This window comes from Hyperolius riggenbachi, chromosome 4 (assembly GCF_040937935.1).
Source record: "Hyperolius riggenbachi isolate aHypRig1 chromosome 4, aHypRig1.pri, whole genome shotgun sequence".
NCBI classification, from domain to species: Eukaryota; Metazoa; Chordata; class Amphibia; order Anura; family Hyperoliidae; genus Hyperolius; species Hyperolius riggenbachi.
This window is the reverse complement of record NC_090649.1, coordinates 487622452-487635550: the sequence shown is the minus strand read 5'-3', so window position 1 is coordinate 487635550 and position 13099 is coordinate 487622452. Positions and strand designations below refer to the sequence as shown.

Genomic DNA, 13099 nt, shown 5'->3' with positions numbered 1-13099 from the left:
ATCCTGCAATAAATCTGCAGTGTGTCTACTTCTCGCTTTCATGGAAATTAGACATAGGGTTAACATCCTGTGTTTATAAATGATCAGCTCTGTGATCTATTTACACTTGTGATTAGTCACAGATCAGGGGGAATTAGACAGGCTAAACTCTATAAATACATACAGGGTGCATTTCTCTTGTTTTCCCTCTGTCCTGTACAAGAGTTCAGGTCCACTTTAAAACCCTGAACAATCTGTTATGTATGGATGACCAAAAAAAGGAGCTGTAACTTCTTGTTTGTTTTGTTCAGGTTCTGGGTAGCTATTCAAAGATGCTGAAAGACAATGAGCTTCTGAAGGTGATCGCCACTCTGGCAAAGGCTGGCCACTCTCAGCTGGTGCCAGAGGTATTTGCTTTCATGCAGACGTGCAAAGGATTCTCAAAAGGTAATCACTGCTGGTATGATGCGTGTGTGTCTTGTACTTCGTTTTGCTTGAGTTAGCACTATAAGATCTTGAATAACAAAAACTTTAACCACTTCACCCCAAAGCGGTTTTTACCCTAATGGGACGAGCGATATTCACCTTTCAGTGCTCATCCCTTTCATTTGCCAATAGCTTAAAGAGTAACTGTCAGGCTGCAGAAGCTAATTTAAACCTCTATTCTCCTGTGTTAAACAGTTTAGAAGGAAGTCAAAAAGGCATTAGTGAAGATAAAAATCTGTTACCTTTGATGTGTGCTTATCAGCAAAGCTGTTAGAGTCCCAAAAGGACGCAAGCCGCATACTATACTGCAAAGCATTCTGGGGCCCTCCCCTCGGCTGCTAATGAGACGTTACAGCAGCTTGTAATCAGTCCAGTGCGTAGCACTGATTAATCTCCGGGCAGAGTACACTGCAGGAGTCAGCTATTGTTCCTAGTCACATGGCTCATTAATATTCACTGCACACTGTGTTATTCAGTATGAGCTTTTCTGTGATCAGGAAGCATGCAGGACATGACGACACATTTGACAGAAAAACATGGAACCTGCCATGAGCTGTCAGGAGCATCTATCTCTGCATATACTATATACAAATTCTGTGAAATCCAAACTTGGACAGTGAAATGCATATGTAATGTAAGTACAGCCAATCTTTAGCTACTGATATATGTGTTTATTTTCTCTGAGACCTTATACCTAACAGCTCCTCTTTAAAGGGACTCCGAGCTCAAGTTAAAAAGGAAAATAGTACTCACCTGGGGCTTTCTGCAGCCCAGTGCTGGTCGGGAGGTCCCACGACGGCGTCCTGGCTCCTCTCCTAGGCCCCGCTCCGGAATGGCCGCCCGGCGGCACTGGGCCGAGTGTCGGGCTCCTTCTTCCGCGTATGACGCGGCTGACGTCACCACGCCGGCCGCCTCGCGTCATCACTGTGGCCGGCGTGGCGGTACGGCGCATGCGCGCTTTAATTGCGCATGCGCAGTACTTTCACGCCGGCCGCCGGGATGGCGTCGGAAGAAGGAGCCCGACACTCGGCCCAGTGTCGCCAGTGTTGAGCTCGGAGTCCCTTTAATCTCTGCTAATCACAATGAAATTTTCTTTCTTTTTTTTCACCACCAATTAGGCTTTTGGGGGTTGATATTAGTTTTCAGTAATTACTTTATTTTCTATTTATTTTAAAGGGAAAAACAAGGAAAAAATGAAAAAATACACTATTTCTCCAATTTCACCCCCTATAGTTTTAATATAAACACGGCTACTGTACATAAAACCCGCACATTGTATCTGCCTATTTGTCCTGGTTATCACAAGATTTTAATTATGTCCCTAGTACAAAGTATGGTGACAATATAGTATTTGGAAATAAAGGTGTGTTTTTTTTTCTTTGGAGGGTTTTTCCCCCCCCGCTATTTTCACGTGAACGGGAGCGTGCATGTGCACGCGCACAGCGGCAGCACTATCTAACTTATAAAAATGTCCTGGAGCCATTAAGAGGCTCTAGCAGGACGTTTTCATAAGTCAGCTCGTCATTAAGTGGTTAAAGAAAAAGTGACACCCATGCTAACCTAGAAATAAAAAAAAAACACATAAGTAAATACTAGTTCTACTTACATAACAGATGTATTGCACTGTCCACGTTATGATTCTTGGGAATTTTATAAAGGAGACGCAAAGAATCCTATTCTAGACAGTTTCCATCTTGGTGGTTACCTTTGAGGCTGCATTTCCACTTGTGCGGTGGAAATCGTCGCGGGAAAAATTCGCATGCGGGTGTATGCGAATCTTCATGCGAATTCGCATGGATGACGATGTGTGCGAATTTAACCATGGCAGTGCTGGTGTGATTTTTCCATTGTTTCTATGCGAATTCGCATGAAAATTCGCATACCCAAACCGCATGCGAATTTCCTATTAAATACATTGTATGCAATTCGCATAGCGGTATGCGAATTCTGATGGCTCTGCCATGCAAATTTTTCCTGCACAGAAAAACGCAAAGGAATCCTGACAAGTGGAAACAGTCCCATTCACTTGTATTGCTATGTGAATTCGCGATAGTGGAAATGGGCCCTGAATGAAGCTAATCCTGACATTTCCTCCCACGCTTTTTTTTTTTCCTCTTGCTAATTGTGTATTTGTTACCCACCCTCCTCCCAGAGTCTTCAGACACTCCCACTGAGGTCTATACTAGGAAGTGCACTGTCTTATGTCATTAGATGGAGAGGAAAATAAAGGGAAGAGGAGGGATATTATAGAAAAAAAGACCCTCCAGCATGCAACTGTTTGGCAATGGCAATTAAAGGGCCAGTGCTCCTAAAGCATGTGATAACTCCAAACCATAACAGCAGAAAAAGTTTCGAATGCAGGATTAGGTTCTTTATCACTTAACCTCCCTGGCGGTCTATTAGGAACCGCCAGGGGGCAGCGCAACACCATGATAGCCGCTGTACAGCGGCATCCCCCCGCCTGCTTCGATCGCCTCCGGCGATGGGGCGGGATGACGTCACCGATGTCATGGACGTCGTGACGTCTAAGGGAGTCCCGATCCACCCCTCAGCGCTGCCTGGCCCTGATTGGCCAGGCAGCGCACGGGGTCTGGGGGGAGCGCGGCGAGGCGAACAGCGGCGATCGAGCGCGGAGCGGCGGCGATCGGAATGCACACGCAGCTAGCAGAGTGCTAGCTGCGTATTGCAAAAAAAAGTAAGTAAATCGGCCCAGCAGGGCCTGAGAAATCCTCCTGCGCATCATAGCCCGAGCTCAGCTCGGGCTTACCGCCAGGGAGGTTAATACACTGAGACCAGTTGCTGTCGAAATTTGATTTTATGGTGACAATCCCGCTTTAAGCCTTATGTTTTGTTGCTTATCTTGATCAGAGTTTCTGAACACTGTTATGCAAATTGATCAGAAAAACGATCCAAAATTAGATCGGATCTGTTGGAAATTGGCTATTCGACCCATCTATCCGACAGGAAATTGCATGGTGTGTACCAGGCTTAAAGAGACAGTGAAGAGGGAAAAAAACTATGATATTATGATTTGTATGTGTAGTACAGCTAAGAAATAAAACATTAAGATCAGATACATCAGTCTAATTGTTTCCAGTACAGGAAGAGTTAAGAAACTCCACTTGTTATCTCTATACAAAAAAGCCATTATCTCTACGACTTTCAAAGTCGTGGAGAGGGCTGTTTTCTGACTTTTATTATCTCAACTGTTAGTTAACTATTTACTTTTCCTCTGCCAGAGGAGAGGTCATTAGTTCACAGACTGCTCTGAAATAATCATTTTGAATGCTGAGTGTTGTGTAATCTGCACATATTATAGAATGATGCAATGTTAGAAAAAACACTATATACCTGAAAATAAAAATATGAGAATATTTTCTTTGCTGCTAATCTTCTAGTAATTATTCATAGTACACAACCAATTCATTATATCATATATATATATGTTTTTCGCTTCAGTGTCTCTTTAAGTCTGGGTAAAACAGCTTATATTGTTAGAGGCACTGTCAGGCTGCAAAAGCTAATTTAAACCTCTATTCTCGTGTTAAACAGTTTAGAAGGAAGCCAAAAAGGCAATACTGAAGTTAAAAATCTATCTTACTGTGATGTGTGCTGAACAGCAAGGCTGGTTACCAAGCTCCTAAGGAGGCCGGCAGGACGCATAATACTGCAAAGCATTCTGGGGCTGCTCCTTCTCCCCACTGCACTCCCTTTGTCCTCACCTTCATTTCCCTATCCCGCCCTAAGGCTGCTTTCACAGTGAGAAGTTACAGAAGCTTGTAACAGCAGCCTAAAGGTGCGTACACACATGCGACTATATAGTTGTTTGTAACGATCGTTCCCCGATCTTTACCAACGACGATCGTTAAAAAAACGAACAACCGACTATTAAGGCAAACGACGAACGAGCCAAATCGTTACAAAAGAAAGTTCTGTCTCGGCGGATTTTAACCAACGACGATCGTTTGCAAAAGTAGTACATCGTTGGAAACGGTCGTTCATACTAGGCTTGACATGCGCATTTCACTACTTCTCTGTGAAACTTCTCATTTTTATGCGCAGGCGCAATAGTTGCTTTACGTGATGTAACGTTCGTTCTAACGATCAGATCGTTACACACCTTTTAAAACTATCTTTACTTAGGTCGTTCTTTCATCAATTAAAAGTTCGTTCGTCGTTCTCAACGAACGATCGTTGTCGCATGTGTGTACGTAGCCTAACTCACAGCACTAAAAAAAAATCACAGGGCACATGTTCCTTTAGAGTATACTGCATGAGTCCACTATTGTTCCTAGCCACATGGCTAATTATTATTCACTACACAGTAGTGTTGTCTTTTTTGTGAGTGGAATAATCAGGAAGCAGGGAGGACATGACGACACATTTGGCTTCATAGGAGACAGACAAACATGGAGCCTGCCATGAGCTGTCAGGAGCATCAATCTCTGCAAATACTATATACAAATTCTGTGAAGTACAAACGTGGACAGTGAAATGCATATGTAATGTAAGTACAGCCAATATTTAGCTACTGATGTATGTGTTTTTTTCTCTTAGACCCTATACCTAACAGCTCCTCTTTAAGCTATCTCATTTGACATTTTAAGCAGGTTTTGTTTTCTATTGTGTTTTCACATCTTGTTTTAACTTTCATCATGCAGAACTAGTAAATCTGTGTTTGGAATTGATGACACAAGACCACGGAGATGTTGCGCTGATGTTAATAAAGAAATTCCGTCTTGTCCGACACGAAGGATCCGACTTCTACTGGGAACCCGGGAACTTCCTTTTGTGTCACTGCGTTAATTTAAACGTGGTATGATCTCTTTGAGTTATTTATGCATACTTCATTGCAGGGCTGGAAAGTCAGTGTAGAGGAGTCGGAGCAATTTTGGGTACCTGCAGTCAGTCGGTGGTTTCAATAAACTGAGGTGTCGGATGATTTTTGAACCAAATCCATAGCCTTTGTAAAAATTAGACTAAAGTTTTTTTTTCTATTGGATACTTTCGTTGGATTATTCTGTTAGATCGAATATAAAGATTTTTTTTTTTTCCACTATCTCCGATCAGATTTTTCTCAAACGGGATAATCGTTCGAATCTCTTGATCGAATTTTTTTTTTTAATTTAACTTTCATTCGATCATTTAGATCGAATAAACGGGAAAATCAAACGTTTTTATTGTGTCGTGTATGGGCACCATAAAGGTGGCAACACGCCATACAACTTTTAAATATCTGTTCAATTCAAGAATTGCAATCAATTTTTCCGACTGTAAGATTTCAAAAATTTGACCAATGTATCACACATGTTCAATTTCTCCCCAATTATGATACAAATTGATTGTAAACTCGGAGAAAATTGCTAGGGTGTGTATATTAATAAATTGACAATCTAACACACACCATGCATTCTTTAGAAACATTTCCAGCATTTCGGATCGATAAAAATCGAAAAAATGGGAAATCCGAACTGATTTTTCAGTCGAATAAAAAAATAAAAACCTTTAAATTTTTTGACAAGTTCTATCATATTTATTGAATTGCTGTAAAATTGGATCATTTTATTGTACAGTGTGGCCACCTTTAGGATTTGGAGTCTCGTAGTCGGAGCAATTTTGATTTTTGTATTGACTCCACAGCCTTGCTTCATTGCCTGAATACAATTGAAGCTTTGTCTATCTACACTAGGAATGATCAGATATGCAATTTTTTTTCCGAGTTGATGCAAACGTATGCAAATTTTATGCAAATATATGCAGTTTGAAAATTGACCAATCAATTGAAACCTGGGTTTAAATTGATCCATTTCAACCTGCATAGATTTGCATACAAATTTGCCTAATTTTGGAAAAATTTGCATCTCATTGATCATCCCTAGTCTTCACATTGACTTGCCAAAACTCTTCTTCCTTCATACATAAGGCATGGTGGTGTTACTGTCCCAACACTCCAAATCTAATACTGGGAAGACAAGCGGGCATATATACAGCAATATGACATTCCCAGCATCAGGGTGTAATGGGAAACAGTACAATTATAATAAACGGCTGGATTTTAGCCTTGTGCCTTCAAAGTCAACTCTGTTTGAAGGACAACTGTAACGAGAGGGGTACGGAGGCTGCAATATTAATTTCCTTTTAAACAATACCAGTTTCCTGGATGTCCTGCCTCTAATACTTTTAGCCATAGACCCTGAGCAAGCATGCCTTTCTGACATTGTCAGATCTGACCAGATGAGCTGCATGTTTGTTTCTGCTTTGATTCAGACATTACTGCAGTCAAAAAGATCAGAAGAGCTGTCAGGCAACTGGTATTGTTTAACCTCCCTGGTGGTATGATTACTTCAGAATTTTAGGTGCAATGAAATTCGGTGCAAATTTGCTGTTTTTTTCACATGCTTTTCGACCCTAATAGCAAGAAAAACAAATCGTACCACAGAGGGAGCTGCAGCAGCCCTGCACATTACTCGCCTCCCCTTGATCCAGAGCAGCAATTCTCCCTCCATCCACTGAGTGATGCTGTACCACTGTAGTGAGATTCCTGGCTGTCATCATGCCAGATGGCGACCTCACAGGCGGGATTCAGAGCCTCTAAGGGCCAGAAGAAGAATGGCTGCCAGCATCTGGATCCAGGTGAGGTGAGTTACAAACACCTGATGCGCACAGGGTCTGCCTTTACCGCCCGGTGGCTACCACGAGTCAGGCTCAGGATTACAGCTCTGGTGTTTCCAGCCCGAGCCTGACTCTGGGTAGCCACTAAGGAGGTTAATAAGAAATAAATATGGCAGCCTCCATATTCTTCCCACTTCAGTTGTCCTTCAATTTTGTGCTGTTGGTGTTCTTTTCCATGTGAAATGCATCTAGTTATAGTGTAGTTAATTTATTTTGTTTTGTAGCCTATGGATGATCTGAAGAAATACGCCGCTGAGCTGGTTGAAGCCAACTTACACCACTCGCCCCTGCAGTTCGCATTGCTGTACGCCTTGCTACAAGGAAATGAAGGTAATTATCATATTGATATTGAAAGAAATAAAGGTGGCTTTTTGTGCAGTGAAAGCATACCTTACCCAACGCAAAGCTACCTAAGGTAAGAACAGATTTATGTTCCTGCTGATCCACACACCTCAATGCATTTTTCGTTCCTCTCCTAAATCCCCCTGCTCCCCATAATCATACCTTGAAAAACTTGACTTTTGCCTCAGGTCAGATTATCAGTCAGGAAGAGGCGGGCTTGCTGTGATGTTTCCTCCCATTACCCTCCCATTTCTTCCTGCGCAGTATGCTCCGGTCCACATGGCGGTGAATGACAGCGCCGCTCGTGCAGGCGCAGTACAGACAGACCTGGACCTGACGTCATTGCCGGGGACCAGGAGGCAGCTGCGGCGAGGGACATGCTGGGAGATTGGGGCTGGACGAAGCCCCGGGTAAGTAGCACTCATTTTCTTTAAAAACGCCTGATAACTCCTTTAAACAAAATTAGGCAGGTACATACATTTATACATACAATAAATGAAATCAATATTTAGTAGATCCTCCTTTTGCAGAAATTACCGCCTCTAAATGCTTCCTGTAGGTTCCAATGAGAGTCTGGATTCTGGTTGAAGGTATTTTGGACCAACCCTCTTTACAAAACATATCTAGTTCATTCAGGTTTGATGGCTTCTGAGCATGGACAGCTCTCTTTAACAGACACCATAGATTTTCAATTATATTCAGGTCTGGGGACTGAGATGGCCATTCCAGAAAGTTGTACAGTACTTGTTCCTCTGCATGAATGCCTTAGTGGATTTTGAGCAGTGTTTAGGGTCGTTGTCTTGTTGAAAGATCCAGGTCCGGCGCAACTTCACCTTTGTCACTGATTCCTGGACATTGATCTACACAATCTGCTGATACTGAGTGGAATCTATGCGTCCCTCAACTTTGACAAGATTCCCAATCCCTGCACTGGCCACACATCCCCACAGCATGTTGGGACCGGCACCATAGTTTACTGTAGGGAGCAGGTGTTTTTCTTGGAATGCTGTGTTTTTTCCTCCATGCATAACGCCCCTTGTTATGCCCATATAACACAATTTTAGTTTCAGAAGTCCAGAGCACCTTAATCCAAAATGAACCTGGCTTGTCCAAATGTGCTTTAGCATACCTCAAGTGGCTCTGTTTTTTTTCTGTGGGCAGAGAAAAGGCTTCCTCTGCATCACTCTCACATACAGCATCTGTTTATGTAAAGTGCGCCAAATGGTTGAGCGATGCACAGTTACTCCATCTGCAGCAAGATGATGTTGTAGGCCTTTGGTGCTGGTCTGTGTGTTGACTCTGACTGTTCTCACCATTCGTCGCTTCTGTTAATCAGAGATTTTTTTCTTGGTCTGCCACTTCGAGCCTTAACTTGAAATGAGCCCGTGGTCTTCCATTTTCCTTCAATGGCTATCATTCATAAAGCATTTTCGCATGCGGAAATGCTTAAAGAAAACCTGAACTGCAAATTAAAAGTCAAAATAAATACACACAAGTCATACTTACCTCCCGTGTAGTCTACTCCTCAATCTCTTTCTCCTTTCCTGTGTCCTGTTTGTCCACTGTGATCAAGGGAATTCTCTGTCCTCCATTTTGAAAATGGCCATTACTCCATAACAGCTTTCTGGTCAGCACACTGTTAAACTGTAACATCGCTTACTTGAGCCATAGGGAAACATAGACATTACTTGGTACATCAGTTGTCCTCTCAGCTATAACTGACAGCAACTGATAAATAACTGACAGCAACTGATATATTTCAGTTCTGACAAAATGTTGTCAGAACTGGAAGGGATCATTGTCAGAAGAAAATGGTGAGCTTCTGAGAGGAACTGATGGCAAGGTAACTATGTAATGTTCATTTGAAGTTACCTCGTGTGTTTATTTGAATTAATTTTACTCAGTACAGGTTCCCTTTAAAACAGCTGACTTTACCGACCACTTAGCAAAGTCAGCATTCATAATGACACTACCGAGCAGAGTGATAAATCACCGCCTTGTGCGGTGATTATCGGTACAAATGTAGCAAAATGTTCATTCATAAAGATCACCGCAAGCGGTGTGAGGTCGGGAAGTTCCGCTCCCTCTGATGTGGCGATAACAATGTAAGTGAATGGAGACACACAGACCTCCCAGGCAGCTGCAGCAGAGCGGAACACGGAGAAATGTATCAACTCGGCAGCTTCCGTGTCTCCGCAAGCCTACCGCCTGCCTACCGCCAGCCTAGTTCGGGGAATCTCCGCACTGCTTCCGCACATGGATACTTTTTTATGAATGCCCACCCAGAAGTCTAAAAATCCGCCAGCTGTGTTTTCCTGCACTGATTATCTTTACCGACAGCCTGTTCATGAATGATAGCCAATATGTTCCTAACTGTAGAAACAGACAGCTGAAATCTCTGAGACAGCTTTCTGTAGCCTTCCCCTAAACCATGATGGTGAACAATCTTGATCTTCAGGTCATTTGAGAGTTGTTTTGAGACCCCCATGGTGTTACTCTTCCGAGAAAATTAAGAGGGAAACCTACAATTGACCCCCTTAAATACTCTTTCTCATAACTGGATTCACCTGTGTATGTAGGTCAGGGGTCACTGACCTTGCCAAGCCAATTTGAGTTCCAATAATTAGTTCTAAAGATTTGGGAATCGATAAAATCACAACAGTGCCCAAATGTATGTACCTGCCTAATTTTGTTTAACCACCCTGGCGTTCTGATTAAATCGCCAGGGTGGCTGCGGGAGGGTTTTTTTTAAATAAAAAAAAAAACTATTTCATGCAGCCAACTGAAAGTTGGCTGCATGAAAGCCCACTAGAGGGCACTCCGGAGGCGTTCTTCCGATCGCCTCCGGCGCCCAGAATAAACAAGGAAGGCCGCAATGAGCGGCCTTCCTTGTTTTGCTTACATCGTCGCCATAGCGACGAGCGGAGTGACGTCATGGACGTCAGCCGACGTCCTGACGTCTGCCGCCTCCGATCCAGCCCTTAGCGCTGGCCGGAACTTTTTGTTCCGGCTACGCTGGGCTCAGGCGGCTGGGGGGACCCTCTTTCGCCGCTGCTCGCGGCGGATCGCCGCAGAGCGGCGGCGATCGGGCAGCACACGCGGCTGGCAAAGTGCCGGCTGCGTGTGCTGCTCTTTATTTCATGAAAATCGGCCCAGCAGGGCCTGAGCGGCAGCCTCCGGCGGTGATGGACGAGCTGAGCTCGTCCATACCGCCCAGCTGGTTAAACAATTATTGCACACTTTCTGTAAATCCAATAAACTTCATTTCACTTCTCAAATATGACTGTGTGTGTCTCCTATATGAGTTATTTAACGGACCTTTTTTACTGCAACAACCAACGATTTATACAGGAAAACCATGACAATTAACAAGGTTGCCCAAACTATTGCATACAACTAAATAAAAACAAGGACCACCAAGATCCCCAATAGTGTAATATGCACTGGTAAATGGTTACTAGATAGAGTAAATATTAATACTCACAAACCAGGGTTACCATTAGGCAACCACTGTAAAGGCAGGTGGGGAGATTATCCTGACCCCACTCAGGAATAAGTCGCTCTCTGTAAATGAGAAAAAGGGGGTTCAACCCTCCACCCAGGGTGGACTCAATATTATGCAGGAGAACAGAGGCGCCAAAAGGATAAAAGGAAGCTAAATGAGCTTAAAGACCAAATTCTTGGTAAATAGAGGAGGTAGTGGTGGACTTACCTCCTCCAAGTAGACACACAACGACTGTAGTAAAGACAGTCAATATATTTTATTTATGAACTCAAAATATGCAACGCGTTTCACAGGTTTGATCCCGCTTCATCAGGCAATAACAATGGAGCAATAGCATATGTGGTCAGTAGAAGAGCCAGGCACCTCTGTCAGTTGTCGATCCGTTGTTGCTCCGTTGTTGTTGCCTGATGAAGCGGGATAAAACCTGCGAAACGCCTTGCATATTTGGAGTTCATAAATAAAATATATTGACTGTCTTTACTACAGTCGTTGTTACTTGGAGGAGGTAAGTCCACCACTACCTCCTCTATTTACCAATAATTTGGTTTTTAAACTCATTTAGCTTCTTTTTATCCATTTGGCACCTCTGTTCTCCTGCATAATTTTGCATACAACTGTATGTGTGCACATATTTTACATTTTACAATGTTTTACCATAGTGCCCCTTTAAGAAACTCCAGTTTTTATTTAAGCAAAAGAGCCATTGAGCTCCACGACTTTCAAAGTCTGAGAGCTCTGTCTTCTGAAGTTTGTTCTCAAGTGTCTGGCACTGTGTTTTTCTTCTCTCCAGAGGACAGTTCAAAAGTTCACTTGCCTGCTCTGTAAAATCAGTTAGAATGCTCAGTAGTGTGTAAACTGCAAATATTAGAGAATGATGCAGTGTAATAAAAAAAAACAAAAAACAAAACTATAACTGAAAATGAGAATTTTTTCTTTGCTACTAATGCTCTACTAATTATCCGTGCTACACAACCAATTCATTATATCATTTTTATTTTATTTTTTTTCGCTTCAGTGTCTTAAAAGCGGGCCGGAACCGAGAACTTCCTCTTTGCTCTAAAAGATAAGCAACAGCATAATAACCTTTAAAGAAAAACATTTCTGTTATTGCTGATACAAATCCTACAATAAATCTGCTGTATGTCTACTTCCTGCTTTCAATGAAGCAGACATATTGTTCACATCCTGTCTATACCAATTAGCTTATCTGCCGTGGCAGTCAGCTGTCAGACGAGATAAAATTACAAGTTGTGATTAGCCACAGATGTGGGGGAATTAGACAGGCTAAACTCTCTAAATACATACAGGCTGCATTGCTCGGTGTTGCCTTCTGTCCTGTGCAAGAGTTCAGGTCCACTTTAAAGTACTTGTATTGGGAGAAATGTGCTTGTAGGCTGTGCTGGAAATGCTTGTTATGCTGAATTACTGTTCTCATAAATTGCATAACACACTTAGAAGGGGAATACGGGTCGGTTACCATGACTGCAGCAGCTACCTGTTAATTCCTGACCAGTTGTAGTGCGCGGAGGAGGAGGAGACTGCCGAACAAGCAAGAAGCATTTTCAGGCCCGCAAACCGCGCCTCCATAGTTTTTTTTTTTTTTTTTTTAATATGGCCGATCCCAGACAAACTTTCTCCTGAAATTCAGTCTTAAAGTGGACCCGACCGCGTGCAAAGGGCAGAATAAAAACATAGAGAAAAGCACCCAGTATGCAGGGCTGGATTTTCCATAAGGCAGTGTAGGCACGTGTCTACAGGCGCCTGATGATAGAAAGACTGCTCACTCCCCTCCCCGAGCTCCTCCCCCCTGATTCCTTCCCTATACAAAGTCATGAGCAGTGTGTTAAATGGCAGATTACTCACCCTTGGAGGTTAGAAAAAAAGACACAGGGATCCCGGGAGCCCAATCTCGTGTAGTACCGTCTGATTAGTTTTGGACAAATGTGTAAGTATATGTCAGTATACTCACAAGTGTGGGTTGCAATCCAGGCAACCACGGTTATGTGCATGTGAGGAACTACCGTCCTCACTTGGCCTTTGTAGGGGTTGGTGTGGTGGTCGCAGCTCCAAAATAAAAAAATAGTCTTATGCCCGAGATGAGATCGAAGACCAAGT

General features: G+C 43.0%; 1 protein-coding gene across 1 annotated transcript in view; it reads left to right on the top strand.

Annotated features, from left to right (window-relative positions):
* The window catches only part of LOC137504870 (leucine-rich PPR motif-containing protein, mitochondrial-like), a 92916-nt gene that overhangs the window by 42839 nt on the left and 36978 nt on the right, over nucleotides 1-13099 (top strand). The window contains exons 8-10 of the mRNA XM_068233465.1: nucleotides 291-426; nucleotides 5127-5281; nucleotides 7362-7467. Of these exons, the coding sequence (XP_068089566.1) occupies nucleotides 291-426; nucleotides 5127-5281; nucleotides 7362-7467 (397 nt within the window). The remainder of the gene's footprint in view (nucleotides 1-290; nucleotides 427-5126; nucleotides 5282-7361; nucleotides 7468-13099) is intronic.